Source organism: Eublepharis macularius, chromosome 9, assembly GCF_028583425.1.
Source record: "Eublepharis macularius isolate TG4126 chromosome 9, MPM_Emac_v1.0, whole genome shotgun sequence".
Taxonomy (NCBI): domain Eukaryota; kingdom Metazoa; phylum Chordata; class Lepidosauria; order Squamata; family Eublepharidae; genus Eublepharis; species Eublepharis macularius.
In genome coordinates this window covers 48,904,381-48,920,073 of record NC_072798.1, presented here as the reverse complement: position 1 = coordinate 48,920,073, position 15,693 = coordinate 48,904,381, and the positions used below count along the sequence as shown (strand labels likewise).

Sequence of the window (15,693 nt, the reverse complement as noted above, 5' to 3'; positions counted from 1 at the left end):
ATCCACCTTGAATCTCAGCAACAAAAAAGCCAAATTTAAATAGATTAAATAAATATGACTCTTCTATCAAAAATAGCTGAGGCAACAGATTTGTTCAAGATTAGGCTTTGTTTATCTTATATGACACAATCTCAATCAAAACACTTCTAGATCAGAGAACAGAGCCTTTTTGAACATGGGCCCAGTATCTATTGGGATAATTCTGATAAAATGGCACATACACAGAACCAGACAGACTGCTTATTAATAAGGGCCAGCCTTTCAGAGAACATTACACTTGTTTATCAGAAAATATACTAGCTTTTATACTGCTTTCCAGGAGCAATTCAAAGATAAGAGCTTACAGGTTAAAGTTCTATGAGCAATGAATGAGTTTAGTAGTATAAAAACATCTTACAAAAACAATGCTAAAAGTGCTACATAGTGTACTTTAACAGATTGTTTCTTCCCCACCATATCCCATCACATCTCTAATACAAACCTGAAACGTTTATCTTGACAAAATTATTTCCATCTTAATCATTACTGACATGTATTTTCAGGGGCTTACTGAACTCAAGCATCCCACAGAAGCACTATATTTGACCTGGGCTTTAGAGGCCAGGTCTACAAAAGTACTGGAGAGTTTTGAATGGTATTTCTTTTTAAGTTTGTTGGGTATTTTGTGGTAGACCTGAATAATTCAAATATATTCTCCAAAAGAAAATAGTCTGGATGGAATGAATCACTCTGTGATGGTATCATATGGAAATTCCATTTAGTGGTACTTCCTTTTCTAGAAACTTATTAGTCAATCCAATACTTATCTCAAAGAAAATCCTTTCCTTCAAAGTCTATTAATTTGCAACAGACCTTTTGACCATGAAACCAATTTCCAGCTGAATTCTGTCTGTTATATGTGATTCTAGAATGATCTGTCTCAGTTGCTAGGGAAGCAAATGGAAGGGCTCCAATCATAATTCCAAACAGGTTGGTAGAATCTTCTGTAATTAATTGATAGATTTCTGTCAACCCACAAGAGATCTACAGAACTAAAACAGGGACAGCATGACAACGTCTTCTAAAAGTGGCTGGTTGGAAATATCAACAGATACTTGTAAAGCAATAGCAGACAGGAATAGCAGTTTGCCATTCACCTGTGTAAGTAAGCCAGGCGATGAAATACATTGCTGTGCCGACTATCTTCTGCTTCATCCTCCCACTTATTAACTGTTTTTGATCTTACAGTGGAAGGTGATTAGGGACATAATTGTAACTCTTCCATGAAATACAAACTCACCTGATTTAGCTCATTCTGAAGTTGCAAACTATGCTGCTCTTTTTCTTCCCTTTGTTGCTGTAACTGTTTGAACTCTGCCTTAAGATGCTGGTACTTTGTCTCAGCTTCCAACAATTCCTCCTTAAGTTTCTGACCCGCTTCTCCCCTTTCATCCAATTCTTTCTGCAACCTCTTTAATGAGTCTTCAGATGCACACAACCTTGCCTGAAGTTGTTGACAGTCCAAGTCCTTTTGATTAAGAGTTGCTTGCAGATTCTTCTTACTTAATGATTCTTCATTTTGCTTCTCTTCTAACTGAGTATAATCCAGCTCCCTCTTTTTCAACTTTTCAGTCAGACTCTACACAGTATCAAATTAATTGAAATGAAATGGTAGTTTATTATAATTCAAGATACAAATCAGTGCTAAGATGTAAACATCATTGTTTCATTTGCTATAATACATGACTGAAACATCTATAAAGTGTAAACTTTGAAAATTGTGCAACTCTTTCATTAACCAGTATGGCTGTAATCTTGGACAGTATAATGTTCCCTACTTGCAGTGGGACAAAAATCATCTTTGTTTTAATTCATTAATAATCTAGGTGTGATATTACATCTAGCGCTCCTGATAGAGAAATAGAATTAATGTGGCCAAGAGTGGGTTTCCCTAGAAAGATGGCATAGAATTTTTCTAAATAAATATTATCTTCATCTGGCACATTCCGCTATTTGGACTGAGCCAGTCAAATCACACTGATCAGGACCACAGAAACCTCAAGACTGAACCGCAGTAATGTGCTCTACACAGGGCTGTCTTTGAAGACAACATGGAAACTTCAGTGGGTACAGATGCTATAGATGATTTGTGCATATTGCCCCAGTTTTAAGAGCACAGTAATGGCTGCCTATTTGTTTCCAGGCGCAAATCAAGGTGCTGATTACTATGTGTTAAGGCTCTTCACAGCCTAGGATCCTCAAACCTGCAAGACCTCCTCTTCCAATATACTCTGGTACACTGCTCCATTCCTCAAATCAAGGTCTGCTTCTCATGCCACCTATACATAGATATACCCATTGTCTGCCCAAAACAGAGTATTTTCTACACTGGCATGCTACTGCAAGGTGGATTGAGAAGACCCATTCTAAATGAGTAGTTTTTATGGCTAAAATGTATAATCTCTGAGTGTACGAACTGATTTTTAATCTATTTATAATTCAGAATTGTGGATTTGATAGTTTTTTAAAACAACATTGTAACCCAGCTTGAGTCTATGAGTATAAAAATGGTTTAAAATGCATTAAATAAATAATATTTTTAGCAGTGATGAGACAATACTTTTGCTCTAACAGCTGTCAAAATTTCAAAATGGAATTTTAATGAATTAAGCACAGTTGTTTATTTACAAAATTTATACCCCATCATTCTGCCCTCTTCAAGGCCACCAATGCAGCTAATGGACTAAAAACATAAATAATGAAAAGATCTTTAAAACCATTAAAACCAAAAACACACCATTAATACAATTAAAATCAAGAAAAATGCACATACAGAAACAAAAAAACAACACCAGGGCAGGAAGGAGGAATCCTGATGAAGAAGGAATGCCTGATGAAATAAAGCCTTTACTAATTCTAATCTCCCCATTACATTAAGATGCATCTGAAGCCTCATCTGATCCACTTCCAAGTTTTACAATCTGGTATGAAAACCTGAAGCACTAGTGCAAAAAGCCCTTACTTAAGATAGGATGCAACATTATCAAGATGGAATACTCTGACTCCTTGCTTAAGATAAGCAAGAATTCCATGTCTACTTAAGAACATGTGATAGCACCACCTTTGACAAATTAGTCAGTGGGGGAGGCTTATGCAAATGTTCCGATTGTGTGTGGTTTTTTTCAGCCAGCACTTTGTGGGTTGCATGCAAAACTTTATTTATTTGTCTTTTGTCTTTTATACCACCTCTCCCTTGAACGAGGTCCAAAGTGGTTTACAGAATTAAAAACAACAATAGATATTATATACTAAAACTAAAAAAATATTACTACAATTGAGGGGTCCCACAAGAATACAATAAATGGGGGGGGGGGGGGGGTTAACAGCAATGTGCAGATATTTCTGGGTCACCAGAGGTGTCAGAGGAAACTCTTCACTGCCCACCTCTAAGATGATAGCTTTCACTTAGAGAGGGTGCGCCAAGTTAAAAAAAAAAGTTGTATTCATGGCAGCTCCCACTGATTTTTAAGCCACTTGCGGGGGAGGGGGACTATGATGAATGCAGGTACTGCATTTAGTTGGGTTTTTTTAACAACACAAACACCACAAAATAGTCTTGCCACAGCTAAAATGATTCTACCAACTCTACAGAACTCAGGTTTATCAACAAGTTCTTTATATTTTTGAAGTGACAAGAACAAGTTGCTTGTCTGTAGCTAAATACCTGCAGCATATGGTCTCTACTGTTAAATGTTGTTTTTAGGTAAGGCAGTGCCAATAAATATAATTCTTACCTGATTTTTCTGTGTTAATTCATTAACTGAAGTTCGACATTTTTGAAGTTCCTGAACATATACAGCAACTTCCTGTGGTCCTTTAGCAAGTTCAGCTTTTAACTGATTGATGGTAGCCTTAAGAGACAGACACAAAAAATCTCAGATTGTCAACTGCATCTTAGTTTAGAGAAATCTATTGAATGTAAATCTCAGTAGGTTATATTTACAAGTAAGAAAATTATCTCAAAAGCAGCATTTTCTAGAATACTCATCTTTACAACAGCATCATTTTTTAAAATTTTCCATGGAAAGATGGAAACAATTATATAGAAATTTACACAAATATCTTCAGAAACTGTTCTAGGATATGGATGAATATGACATTCACAAGCTCAGAGGTCTTTTTAGCCTTAATTTTTTTTTTAAGAAAATGTGCTTTACAAAATAATACAAAAATACTGAGAATACACAGTTAACAGAACAAAAGTAAAAGAGAAAGTTTTCTCTTTTACAAGTACATACATACCTTTTGTTAGCATATAGGTGCAAATGATCAGTGAAAGCAAAACTAATTTCAGATAATTGGTCCCTTGTCTTTTTAAAACAAAAATACTGTGTGTGTGACACAGAGATGCCATCTAATTACATTTTCTGCGACCTATCTAGGATCACTCGATCTATAAACTAAAATAAACAGCAATATGTTTCACTGTCACACCAGTACTGGCATTGATTTAGGTGGGTAGCTGTGTTGGTCTGCAGTAAAACAGCAGGATTTGAGTCGTGACACCATAGAAACCAACAAGATCATAACACACAAAAACCAGTGGGAAAACATTTTAATCTTCCAGGACATTTCACTGCTGACTTAAAAGTGTCTGTCCACAAACAGAAAAACTTCAAGGGGAGATTAGGGCTGTACAATTCAGGTTTTGCTTCAGGTAAAGATACTCGAAGTGGACCCAATCCGGAAAGCTTCGGAATACCGAAGCAAAGCTTTCCGAAGCATTTGGAAGTGCTTCGGAAAGCTTCAGGGCTTGTTTAAAGGGCCCCTCCGCTGCTTGCAAGCAGCGGCAGAGCCCTTTAAACATCAACCCCCCACCTCCCCCCCACCTATCTTGCGGTGGCTCCGGGCCAGCTCCTCTGCCACCATGCCGCCGCCGCCACCGCGCCGCTGCCCGAGCCAGCGGGGTGGTGGGAAGGCTGAAGCCGCCTCCTCTGGACTTTCCTGCCCCTCAAATGGCCATGGCGCTGCTTCAAATGGCTGGCTTCAGCTGATCTCACATATGATTGCCAGCTGGAAGTGATTTGTCTAAATGACTATCAGACGGTTTGTTTGCACACAGCCTTCCTTAGGAGCACTACCTGACGTCCGTGTTATTATTACTTGAATAGAATGGATGTATTCGCCATTTAAACTATATGAGTTATTTACTAATAGTTGTAATTATTATCATTACTTTATATGGTTATTACAAAGGCTTTGAGTGATATGAAATTGACATCAGTTCAGCTACCATCTTTGATAAAGAACAGAAATGAGACCAAGAAAGTGAACCAGTCTGCCCATCAGATGGTTTTTTTCTTCCACCTTACCCTCTTTGATCTGTATGTGTCAATTACATCCTATGAACTCAGCGTTTTGGTTTGCTGCTGAATACGCCACATCTTGCCTTGAATTGCACCTTCTTTAATGACTTTATGTATCTAGTTCATAGGAATTGATATGAATGTATGCACTAGCACTTTATGTACATTCCTTGAGGTGGAAGTATTGCGTTTATAAATATATTGAAGGCAATTTATGTATGAAATGTAATTTTCAAAAATAAGCACATGACACTGGAATTATTTATACAATCTATTTAAATTTATGTTACAGTGTTTCATTGTTCCTTAGTTTTCAACAACTTTCCTGTTGGGCTTCACCTGATGTGCATCTGGTGAAGCTGAGGCAGGGGGCATCTGCAACTGACAGTATTTCTTCTCCTGTCGCTCACAAGTGGCAGGAGAAGGAGCGCTGAAACGCCCGGCTTTACCCGATGTGCATCAGGTGAAACCAGGACAGGGGCAACTGCAGGTGACAGCATTCCTTCCCCTGTCACTCACGAGCAGAAGGAGCGCTGAAATACCTGGCGCCAGGCTTTACCCAATGTGCATCAAGTGAAACCAGGGCAAGGGCATCTGCAGCTGACAACGCCCCTTCTCCTGTTGATCTCCCTGCCGAGCAGCTGATGTGGAGGTTAAAATGCACCTTTCCATGCATTTAAACCCCTTGACTCAAAGCTTCCCGAAGCAATACAAATTGCTTCGGGAATCTTTGATTCGAAGTTTCCAAAATGGACCCAGGACACTGGGGCCGAATCGGAAATCCCGAATCTTTGCCAATCGTATCCGATTTGGGTATTTTTCCCTAATCAGAAACCCGAATCGAACATTCCTATAAGGGAGATTTGACTCTTGAAAGTTTTTACCATGAAAATCCTGTTGGTCTCTAAGGTGCCACTGGACTCAAATCCTGCTGTTCACCAGTACTGGCTGTTTTCAAAAGTGGTTTTAAACATTTTTGCAGTTCTCACACTTATACTGTTTTCTCACATTTCCTTATACACATTTGTGTGTATTCTACTGATCAGAAAGCATATTCAGTTTCCTATTACTGCATCACATTAACATGCTATGTTCCAGAGGTGTTAGCTTTCCTGTGATAAATGGAATAACTTTCTCCATTTGTACAGGTGCAAAACCAATAGTGTTCCAGAAGAAACAAGTAGCAGAAGCAGCCAGAGAATCATTTTACAAACTGCACTTATTGCATAAGCTCTGACATTTGAGAGGATAGATCTCTACATACTACATTCATGTTTTATTAACCTCTGAGACTGAGTTCTGTACTATACATGCACTTTGCATGGCACTGTCCATTAAGACAAACCAAAAGCTACAATTGGCTAAAAATGTAGTTCCCTATCTCATAACATAGTTCCCTATCTCATAATCTCATGTTTGTGCTGTCAGAATTGTATTAGAATGTTGTATACCGCTCTGAGCCCAATTAAGGGGGAGGGCAGTTTAGAAATCCAATTAAATAAATAAAAATAATGGTGCACTGGCTTTCAGGCTGAATTCAACTTCAAGGCCATCTCTCTTTAACAGCTGTATTCTGTAAATTGAACCCTGCCTCAAAAGTGCCTTTAGTTCAGTAGGTAAGAACATATTCTGCAAGGAACAAGCCTTTTCCTCCAATAGTCTCAAGGCTTGAGAATGGTCCTCTCTCTCGGCCTTGACACAGGTTATAAAATCTAACTATTTCAGAAGCTTATGACTGCTGATCTTGTCATCTTTGTAGGATTGCTGAGTTAAAACAGAGGAGGGGAAAACCATGTACACTATTCTGAATCCTTTCAGGAAAGGGTGGAGCAAAACTTCAATAAATAAAATTAATGTTATTTTTATTTTATGTTTTGATGTATTAATCATTTCTAATGTTTTTAATTTTATTGTTGCAGTAAGTGTTTTACCTTTGAATTGTGTTATGTCACCTTGAGCTTTGACAGCAGGTTTTAAACATTTTATATAAAGTAAGCAATTAAAAGCAATACCCTCCATACTTAAAGGCATTTTCTATGTTAGTTTTCAAAATGCCTTTAAAAAGGAAAGTCACTGGTGAACCAAGTAAAAGTAGCATACTGCTTATCAAGGAAAACCATCTGTTAATGTGAAGTCTTTTAAATGAAACAAATTAAATGAGTTTGTTTCTTAGTATAAATTAAATCATCAATGCCCAGCAGTAACCAGGTAAATTTATTACTATGTTTAGATCACTAAAAAGGAAGTATTTTGGAATGCTTTGTCAAACACAATAGAACTGATGAGACTTTCCTTAAAAGACACTGAGTCAAACTAGAAGCGACACCAGACTGGTAAACGGATCTGAAGCCGAGAGAGCTCTGATTTGTATCAGAGTTGAAACAGAGAAAAGAGAAGGTTAATCTTTCCCAGAACTCAAATACAGCTGGTATAGCTTTGTTGGGGAAAACAGACACCATGTAAGTAATCTGTAGGTTTCCTCTAGATGGAGTAAACAGTAGCTGTAGGGATGAGTTTGATGTTGAAAAAACCTAGGCCTTCGTGGTTGATTCCCCAAAAAATTATCAGAGAGATCTATTCATGGATTTCCCAGTATCTCATTTAGTTTGGCCCTGAGGGCAAACTACTATTATTTGTTTATAGCCCTCACTCTCAATTTAAAAATTCATGAGGCAGTTCCTGAGTTTACACATACCTGGTCATTATTCTGATCACAACATCGAGTGATGACATGCACATAAGAAAGCACAGCTCAAAGCACTTTTCAATGGAGGCAATTCACAATTCTAACTGAGAGGCATTAAATTATAAATCACTTACAGTGCAACCTATGCTGAGTAACACCAGTCTATGCCCACTGATTTCAACGGGCTTAGACTGCAAAAATTCTGCACAAGATCATACTATTAATGATCCAACAAGCTGCATTTGGATCATGATTTTGGCTTCCCCACTTCTGTGGTCAGATTTTGAAGTAACATTAATATCTATAAACATACATTTTGCATAATTAATAAAATAAATTTTACAATGTCTCACGTATATATCCATAAACAAAATAAGTGCCTATCTTTTTTAAAGAAGTTCTTGAAATCAGCTCTGGAAAGTGAAGCAACAAAGCAGATATAGGTTTGTGAAATATTACCTCAAGTTTAAAGACCTCCATTAGAAAGCAGCAATAAATAAATAAATTATGGATAAACGGTGAAAGGAAGCAATGACAAATGCAATGCTACACTAAACATACGTTTTAAAAAAACATATAGATTGATTACAAGATTTAACCTTAGAATAGAGAACTTTTTGTCCCATAACGTATATCCTTTCCCTAAAGTTCAGAGTTTAAACCAATATTTTTAAACATTTCAGATTCAACCTCTGCCCAACAAACATTCATCTTTATGAAATATATACAGCAAAGCGCCACTAATTAAAGCTCAGTGTCTATAAATAAGCACTATCTTTCAATATTTCTCCTATATAATACAGTTATGTGTGATGTTCAATATCTAGAATCAAAGAAGAGGATGGAGCACCTATCAATAACATAGAAAAATATGTAACAAAACTTGAGTTAACACAGTGATGGGAAGCAGAGAGCTGACAGTCATAGACAGACAAAACACTTCTGTAAATCTGAATGTAACTTAACAGGATAGCTAAGCATGTTTATTCAGAAAATAGATCCAATGAGCTCAATGGGACTTGTTCCCTATTGTGTACCTGAATTAAGTGGACTGCTTCTGAGTAAACCTCACAGTGCAACCATATGAACAGTTATACCAACTTAAACTAATTTATTTCAATGGGCTTAAACTGGAGTAACTCTGCATAGGATTGCACTATCAATCACTTAACAATGCCTGAACTAATCTTTTAACTTTAAGACACCCTGATAAAGTTAATTACAGGGAAATTCCTTTTTTACATTTTTTTAAAATTTGCCAGGATCTGTAGGTAAATCTGTATAATATACAAAATTTAGCAGTTTGCTTAGTGAAAATTAAAATAGACAGCAAAGTAGCTAGCATAATTAGTTTTTAAGTATTGCAAATGCCTTCAAATTTAACACTCTATTATGCTGAAAAGGAGCAAAAGAAATGTTTGGAATTTATGCCCCATTTTTCTAGTAAATAGATGCTGATAATTTTTATCTTTGAAAATTATGTGAGCAAACAAATTGAAAGTAAGCACCTGAAATCATGGTACTTAATGACTATTTAGTGATTAAAGACAACCATATGACCAATGGCTCAGCCCCTTTGGATAAATGTTCAAACTAGGTTGAGCAAGGAGGTGACAACCTTTAGACAGTCACTGCAGTATAGTGTCAGACTACAACCTTGGAAACCTAGGTTCAAAGCCCTCTTCTGCCAGGGAAGCTTGCTGGTTGACTTGAGCCAGTCACACAGACTCAGCCTAAGTTAACTCACAGGTTTGTTGTGAGAATACAATAGAGGAGAAGAGAATAAAGATGCCTTTGTGTCCCCAGTGAGGACAGAAGCAGAATATAAATGACGTAAAATAAATTAACCTGTTCCAGAACTGTCTCTCCCCGCATTTCACTGTGCACCAACAAGAGTCATCAAGTTATCACCAGCTGGCTGTTCTCTGCTTAAGGTAGCCTGCCTGGCATCAACCAGAGCCCATTCTTTTTCTACAGATCTCACTCTCTGGACCAGATTCCCTAAAGAGGCGAGGATGCCACCATCTCTAGAGGTTTATACAGGAGATGCTGCAAGGCTATTCTATTCATTTTTAATGGGGTGTAGGCTACAGGCATGAGGGCGCTATCTGGCGTTTTATAGTATTTTTAAATCTTGATTTGTAAGCTGCCTTGAGCCACAAAGGGAAGGTGGGGCTATAAATATTTTAATAAAACTGGGATCATTAATGCAGGCAAACTTCCAACAGTGATATGAGCTCATAAAGATGGATGGTACCATAAATTAAAGTTATTAATGTAAGTACTTCTTTTCACTGTTAAACAGTAAACATTTATGTTCATGTGACTTTAGCTCAGCAAAAAGAAAAATACTTTGTTCCAATTTAAATACAAAAGCTTTATCTGTGCTATTGATTTAAAAAACGCCTCTGATAACAGGATAGAAAAAGCACAGCCTGGCGCAACTTAGGCATAATTTTCAAATCATGGTTTGTGTATACAGTAGTTAAGAACCAAAGTAGGACTTGAAATACCAAGGGCAAACTATTGTTTAGATGCCTGTATAGTTTCATTTTCTGTTTCTATGGTGTTTCTTTTTCTATTGTACAGCTTTGGCTCAGCTGCAGCTATATTTTTGAATAGGATTACCTCTGAGGTTGTATACTCTGCTCTCAAATTCTTGCACTCATCTTTCAGTTTCTCTGATTCTTTTTCACGCTCCAATGTCATCTTGTCCATTAATGTTTGAACTTGGACTAACTCCTTCTTCAGAACCGCAACATCTTCCACACCAGGCCTCTGAAGCTTTACAAAAGCAGTATCAATTAGTATTACAGAGATCAGACTGAAAACATGCTTTAGCTTTACTGCACCATTGTATCTTGGATTGGGGGGCATACTAATAATTCTGTACACTGCTTGAATATTTTCTAGAAAATCCATTCCAAGTAATTTCTTCAAAAAGTTAACCTTGATGGATGTCTAAACATTATACTAATTTGCAACTGGATACATAGAAACTGCTCAGACGAAAGTTAAAATCTCCAACTGCTATAGCTATGAACTGTTACATAATTACTTTTGCACTGGACAAATCAAATTTACCCAGGATTTACAATATGTATAGGCATGCATAAATTACAAGCATTACCAGAAAAAAATACATGCAAGTACAAAACAGCCTGTATACAGGGAAAAATATATATAAATAAAATAGAACATTATGGGTTTAGGACAAGATACCAGCAGTACACTGTAGATTAATTTAAAAATGCATGCCTTTGTTTTCTACCATAAATCAATCACTCTTAGCAGAAATAAAACACAAACTTTCTATGGCAAAACATTACTGTGATGAATGATAACCTTTAAAAAATAAAGTATGTAGTGGACAGAATGAACCGCTGAAAAACATTCCCTTATAATTCACAAAAAGCATGATAAAACCTAAGTCATTTAAATTACCAGCTCAGTTTTCAAATCTTCACATATTTCTCTCTCTTTTTTTAGTTCGTTTGTCAAATTTGTCACTTTCTGTTCTGCTGCTGCTCGCAGACTGGTTTCTTCATCATATTTGGCTTTAAGATCTGATTAAGAGAAAGTTCACACAAAAGGTCAGTCATTCTACTTAAATAGAGACAAGGCCTATATCATAACGATTATGGATACTTACCCACAATTTCAGTGGCGAGTTGGGCTGCTTTCTGTTCAAACAAGTCTTTCATCTGCTTAACATTGAAGCTTTCAACTTGACTCTCTTCTAGCTGCCTTTGTAATGATTCTAATTCTAGAAAGAAGGTATAATCATTATACTGGAGTATTGTTTTCTAAATATCTATAATGATAAAATTTCATCAAATGAATACTTATCCTTTTTAACTTTATTAGGATCTTGCTGTGCTGATGAACATATGCTTAAGTACTTTACTATTAATGTGAACCGGTTAACCTATCAATCACAAACTGCAAAATTTCTAAAACCCTTGCAGTTATAATCTGACATTCAATTAAAATAACCAGTGTCTATGTATACAAATGAGCAAAGCATTGTTCTGTAAGTACAGAAAAATCTAGAACAGAAAAAAATCTAAACCCAAGTTTCTTATCCTATGCAATTGCTTTTGCCGCACTAACACAAAGAATGCTGTTGCCCAGAAGTTAAACCAAACAGCCTGAAATACCACATGCCTAGTCCATGAGACAAAACTAAAACAGAAGTATGCAGATGCTCCAGGACCACTGTACGGTCCCCATGATGTCATATAATGAATCATCTTTGCTTTCAGAACCATTTGATTGCATGTAAAAGCATGAGAAGAGAAACGTAAGGAATGCTGCTTTCCAAACACACAGATGTTGTATTCAGGCTGTTATAAATGTTTCAAGTTAATAACAGCAGGATACTATAGAGGAAGTAACTTGAAATGAAATGTTCTAGGCAGCCAAAAAACAAAGTACAAAGTACTTTGTACTGTGCATCCTTTTAGTTCATTAGGATAATTAAGGAAAACACTCCAGTGTACTTTGTTATGTTCTTTCCCAATCATGCTAACAGAATTTGCTAGAATTAATAATAACAGTGTGTTTTTATACAGCCTTTCTGGACAGATTAGTGTCACACTCAGAATAGTGAATAAAGTCAGTGTTATTATCATCACAACAGTACAGCTGAGGCTGAGAGAAGTGGCTTACCCAAGGCCACCTGCAGAGTTCATGGCAGTGGTGGGAGTCAAATGAACAGTGCTGATTCACAGCCCAGCCACTTAACCACTATGCTACAGCAGCTCTCATTTACCACCATTCAAATTTATACCTATTTGTGTGTCAATAGTATAAAAATAGTGTTACAAGCAAATTAAACAATCCAGAAACACCAGCAATAAAATAGGTGCAACAAGAAGGCTCATTACAGCAAGGTATGAACACAAAAACAAAAGATATAGTTATACATCCTTAGCAAAAATGTGTTTAAGAGATACGGAGTTCATGCAATAATATGGTCAACAAAACTAAGTTTCACAGATCTTATTTTTCTCACTCAAAGTACTGAAGTGGAACTGCTTTTTTAAAAGTTACCTGTAGATGCCACAGTTGATGGTCCATCAGGTTTAGACTCCTTAAAAAGAAGAAACTTGAGTAAATGCTTAAACCAAAACATTGGAGGCAGCTAAAATATTTTCACATGTATTTAAGAGACTTCTACTTCTGGAAGATGCAAAGGTACACTTTGTAGTTATATTACAAAGCAATTCTTATTTGGGCAGTTACCATTAGAAAATGCCAAGATAATAAATATGCTTACATGACTGAAAATAATTATGTACTGGAATAAGTTGCCAGGATTAACAAGTACAGTATTACACATCAAAAGTATATGCAAGCATCTATATCTAACATCCACTAAGGGCCCAATCTACTACATTCTACTATTATGCAACTTCCATTTATATTTTTGAAATTTATTCAGTGAATGAAAAATTTTATAGAGATTGCACTTGGCAGATTCAATTTCACTTGCTTGTTGTAACCAATAAATATAGGGGGGAAATGGAGAAAAAACTCAAAGTTCCAAGATTTTTTCTTTCAACTCTGAATTATACAAATTAGATCTAATGTCATTTTAGTTTTAAAGCACATTAAGCAATTCCTCCTTAGCCTGCAATCATATGCACTACATTAGAAGAGACAGAAAGGAAAGAGAGACTTAGCAGAAGAAAGGATTATATGTTAAGATGAAGGAGGAATAGGAAATCTGATAAAGGAGACACAACAAAATGGAGGAAAGATAAAAAGAAGAGTCCTGTGTTATAAAATCTTAGTTAAACAGAGAAATTGAAGTGAATTGCCCAGCAGGTGCTAAAAGACAAGCAGGAAACAACAGAAAGGGAAACTTCATATCCTAAGGTCAAAACTGTCGGTACTGTTACTGTATAGGTTGTCCATGGCTTTGCGTTGTGAATATATGAAAATAACACTTTTAAATTACTTCAATAAACAAGTTATGAAACTAACTGAATCAGGCCACGTGCCTTACTAAAAGGGTATTAATCTTCCATGTCAAGGTTGATAACAAACTGCTTGTTGCAAACACGCTTCAAGTATTTTTAAAGCAATTACTTGCTGCCTCTGCCCCTGTACTTTTTCTAATTCTTTCTTCAGTTCTTCAGAGTACCATCGTTCCTCCTGAATAAAAAAAGTTAAAAAGCATTTTATGAGTTTATAAGTTTGGTTGTTTTCTGTCACATGACAATTTGAAAACTGCATAACAAGTGAAGTATGCTTCCAACCTTAAGTGAAGCTTGCAAGTCTTGAACTTCTTGCCGGAGCAGTGTTGTGTCATCTCTGAATACATCCCATGTTAAAGAGAAGAAGACAAAAAACATTTAACTACAATAATCACTGTTTTCTATTAAAACAACTCACTTAAAACAAACAATAGTCAGAGTTCCATTAATTACCTTTCATACCTTCCTACTAAAGGGCTTGATGTTCAGCCCAATCTCATGCAGAAGTAAGTCACACCAAGTTCAGTAGGATTTACTCCTCCAGTAAGTATGTTTAGAACTGAAGCCTTAATCATATTTTTACGTACACAGATTTTTCTATATACAAAGCACATGAATTTATTTTTAAAGAAGGAAGTATATATGGAATAAAAGTAATAAAATATAAAATAAATAATGAAATGAACACATTTATCACAGCTATGACAAAAAATGTATGTGAAGGGAAAACCATATCTTTCCAATGACAACATAAATATCTTTGTTCAACTTTTGTAGTTTGTAACTGGAAATCTGGATGACAAGGAATAGTCAAAACTCATTACATATTATAGCTGAACCTTGTGATAGTTTTACTGCTCTGTTAGCTTTCATTTTGTAATGCATTAGCTCACTGTGAGCTGAAAAGCATCTAGCCACACTGCAGAGCCAATCAAATGACCGGGCTGAATGGCTAACTAAAAAGGGACTGGCTAACTAAAATGGCTAACACTAAAAGAGTCAGTCAATAATGTTGTCGAATCAAGCACTCTTTAATTCTTTTTTAAACAAACTTTTCCCAGTCAAGGTCCTTAGGACTATAATTTTTAAAAAAATCACATTACATAGCACTTATTTCAAGATAGGTAGGGTAGCAGGTTTAATTGTATATGGCCAAAGGCCATCACAACAGAGAGTTAAAAACAGTAAAAATAGAAATCTATCTTACAAGCATAAAATACAGTAATTAAAATAATAAAAATAAAATACAATTAAAATAGGACCTTAATAAATACCAGATAGTTATGAGAGAAGTTACGTTTCTGAGGGAACAATCTTGGCCCTAATCTTTTTTGCAGCTAAGGCAAACAGGGATACTTATTTCAAGGTGATAGCTATATTGCTGAATACAAAGAAATCTGGTTGTTAAATTATTCAAGCAAATGAAATCTGTAGGAATTCTGGTTACAGTCATTAGAAGATTTTGAAAAAACTGTATTTAAAACCATAATAACGATACGCATAGATGAATAGAGGTATTAAATCTTAATGCATTCAATCTCCATATACCACTAATCATCTATTAAGCCCTAAAGGAATAAACCCTCTATGTACCATAACCAGGGCTGTGCATGGTTGCCCCACCCTCCCTGGGGCAACCCCTCTACCCCCCAACCCCGCTGGGGAGACCCCTCCACCC

The 15,693-nt window shown here is 36.2% G+C and overlaps 1 protein-coding gene across 2 annotated transcripts in view; it reads right to left on the bottom strand.

The window, feature by feature from the left end:
* EEA1 (early endosome antigen 1) overlaps positions 1-15,693 on the bottom strand; it is a 77,145-nt gene that overhangs the window by 43,022 nt on the left and 18,430 nt on the right. For both annotated transcript variants that reach the window (XM_054988351.1, XM_054988352.1), the window contains 8 exons: positions 14,298-14,352; positions 14,128-14,193; positions 13,087-13,126; positions 11,684-11,797; positions 11,476-11,597; positions 10,660-10,815; positions 3,774-3,890; positions 1,280-1,618 (listed from right to left, as the gene is read on the bottom strand). In XM_054988351.1, the coding sequence (XP_054844326.1) occupies positions 1,280-1,618; positions 3,774-3,890; positions 10,660-10,815; positions 11,476-11,597; positions 11,684-11,797; positions 13,087-13,126; positions 14,128-14,193; positions 14,298-14,352 (1,009 nt within the window). The remainder of the gene's footprint in view (positions 1-1,279; positions 1,619-3,773; positions 3,891-10,659; positions 10,816-11,475; positions 11,598-11,683; positions 11,798-13,086; positions 13,127-14,127; positions 14,194-14,297; positions 14,353-15,693) is intronic.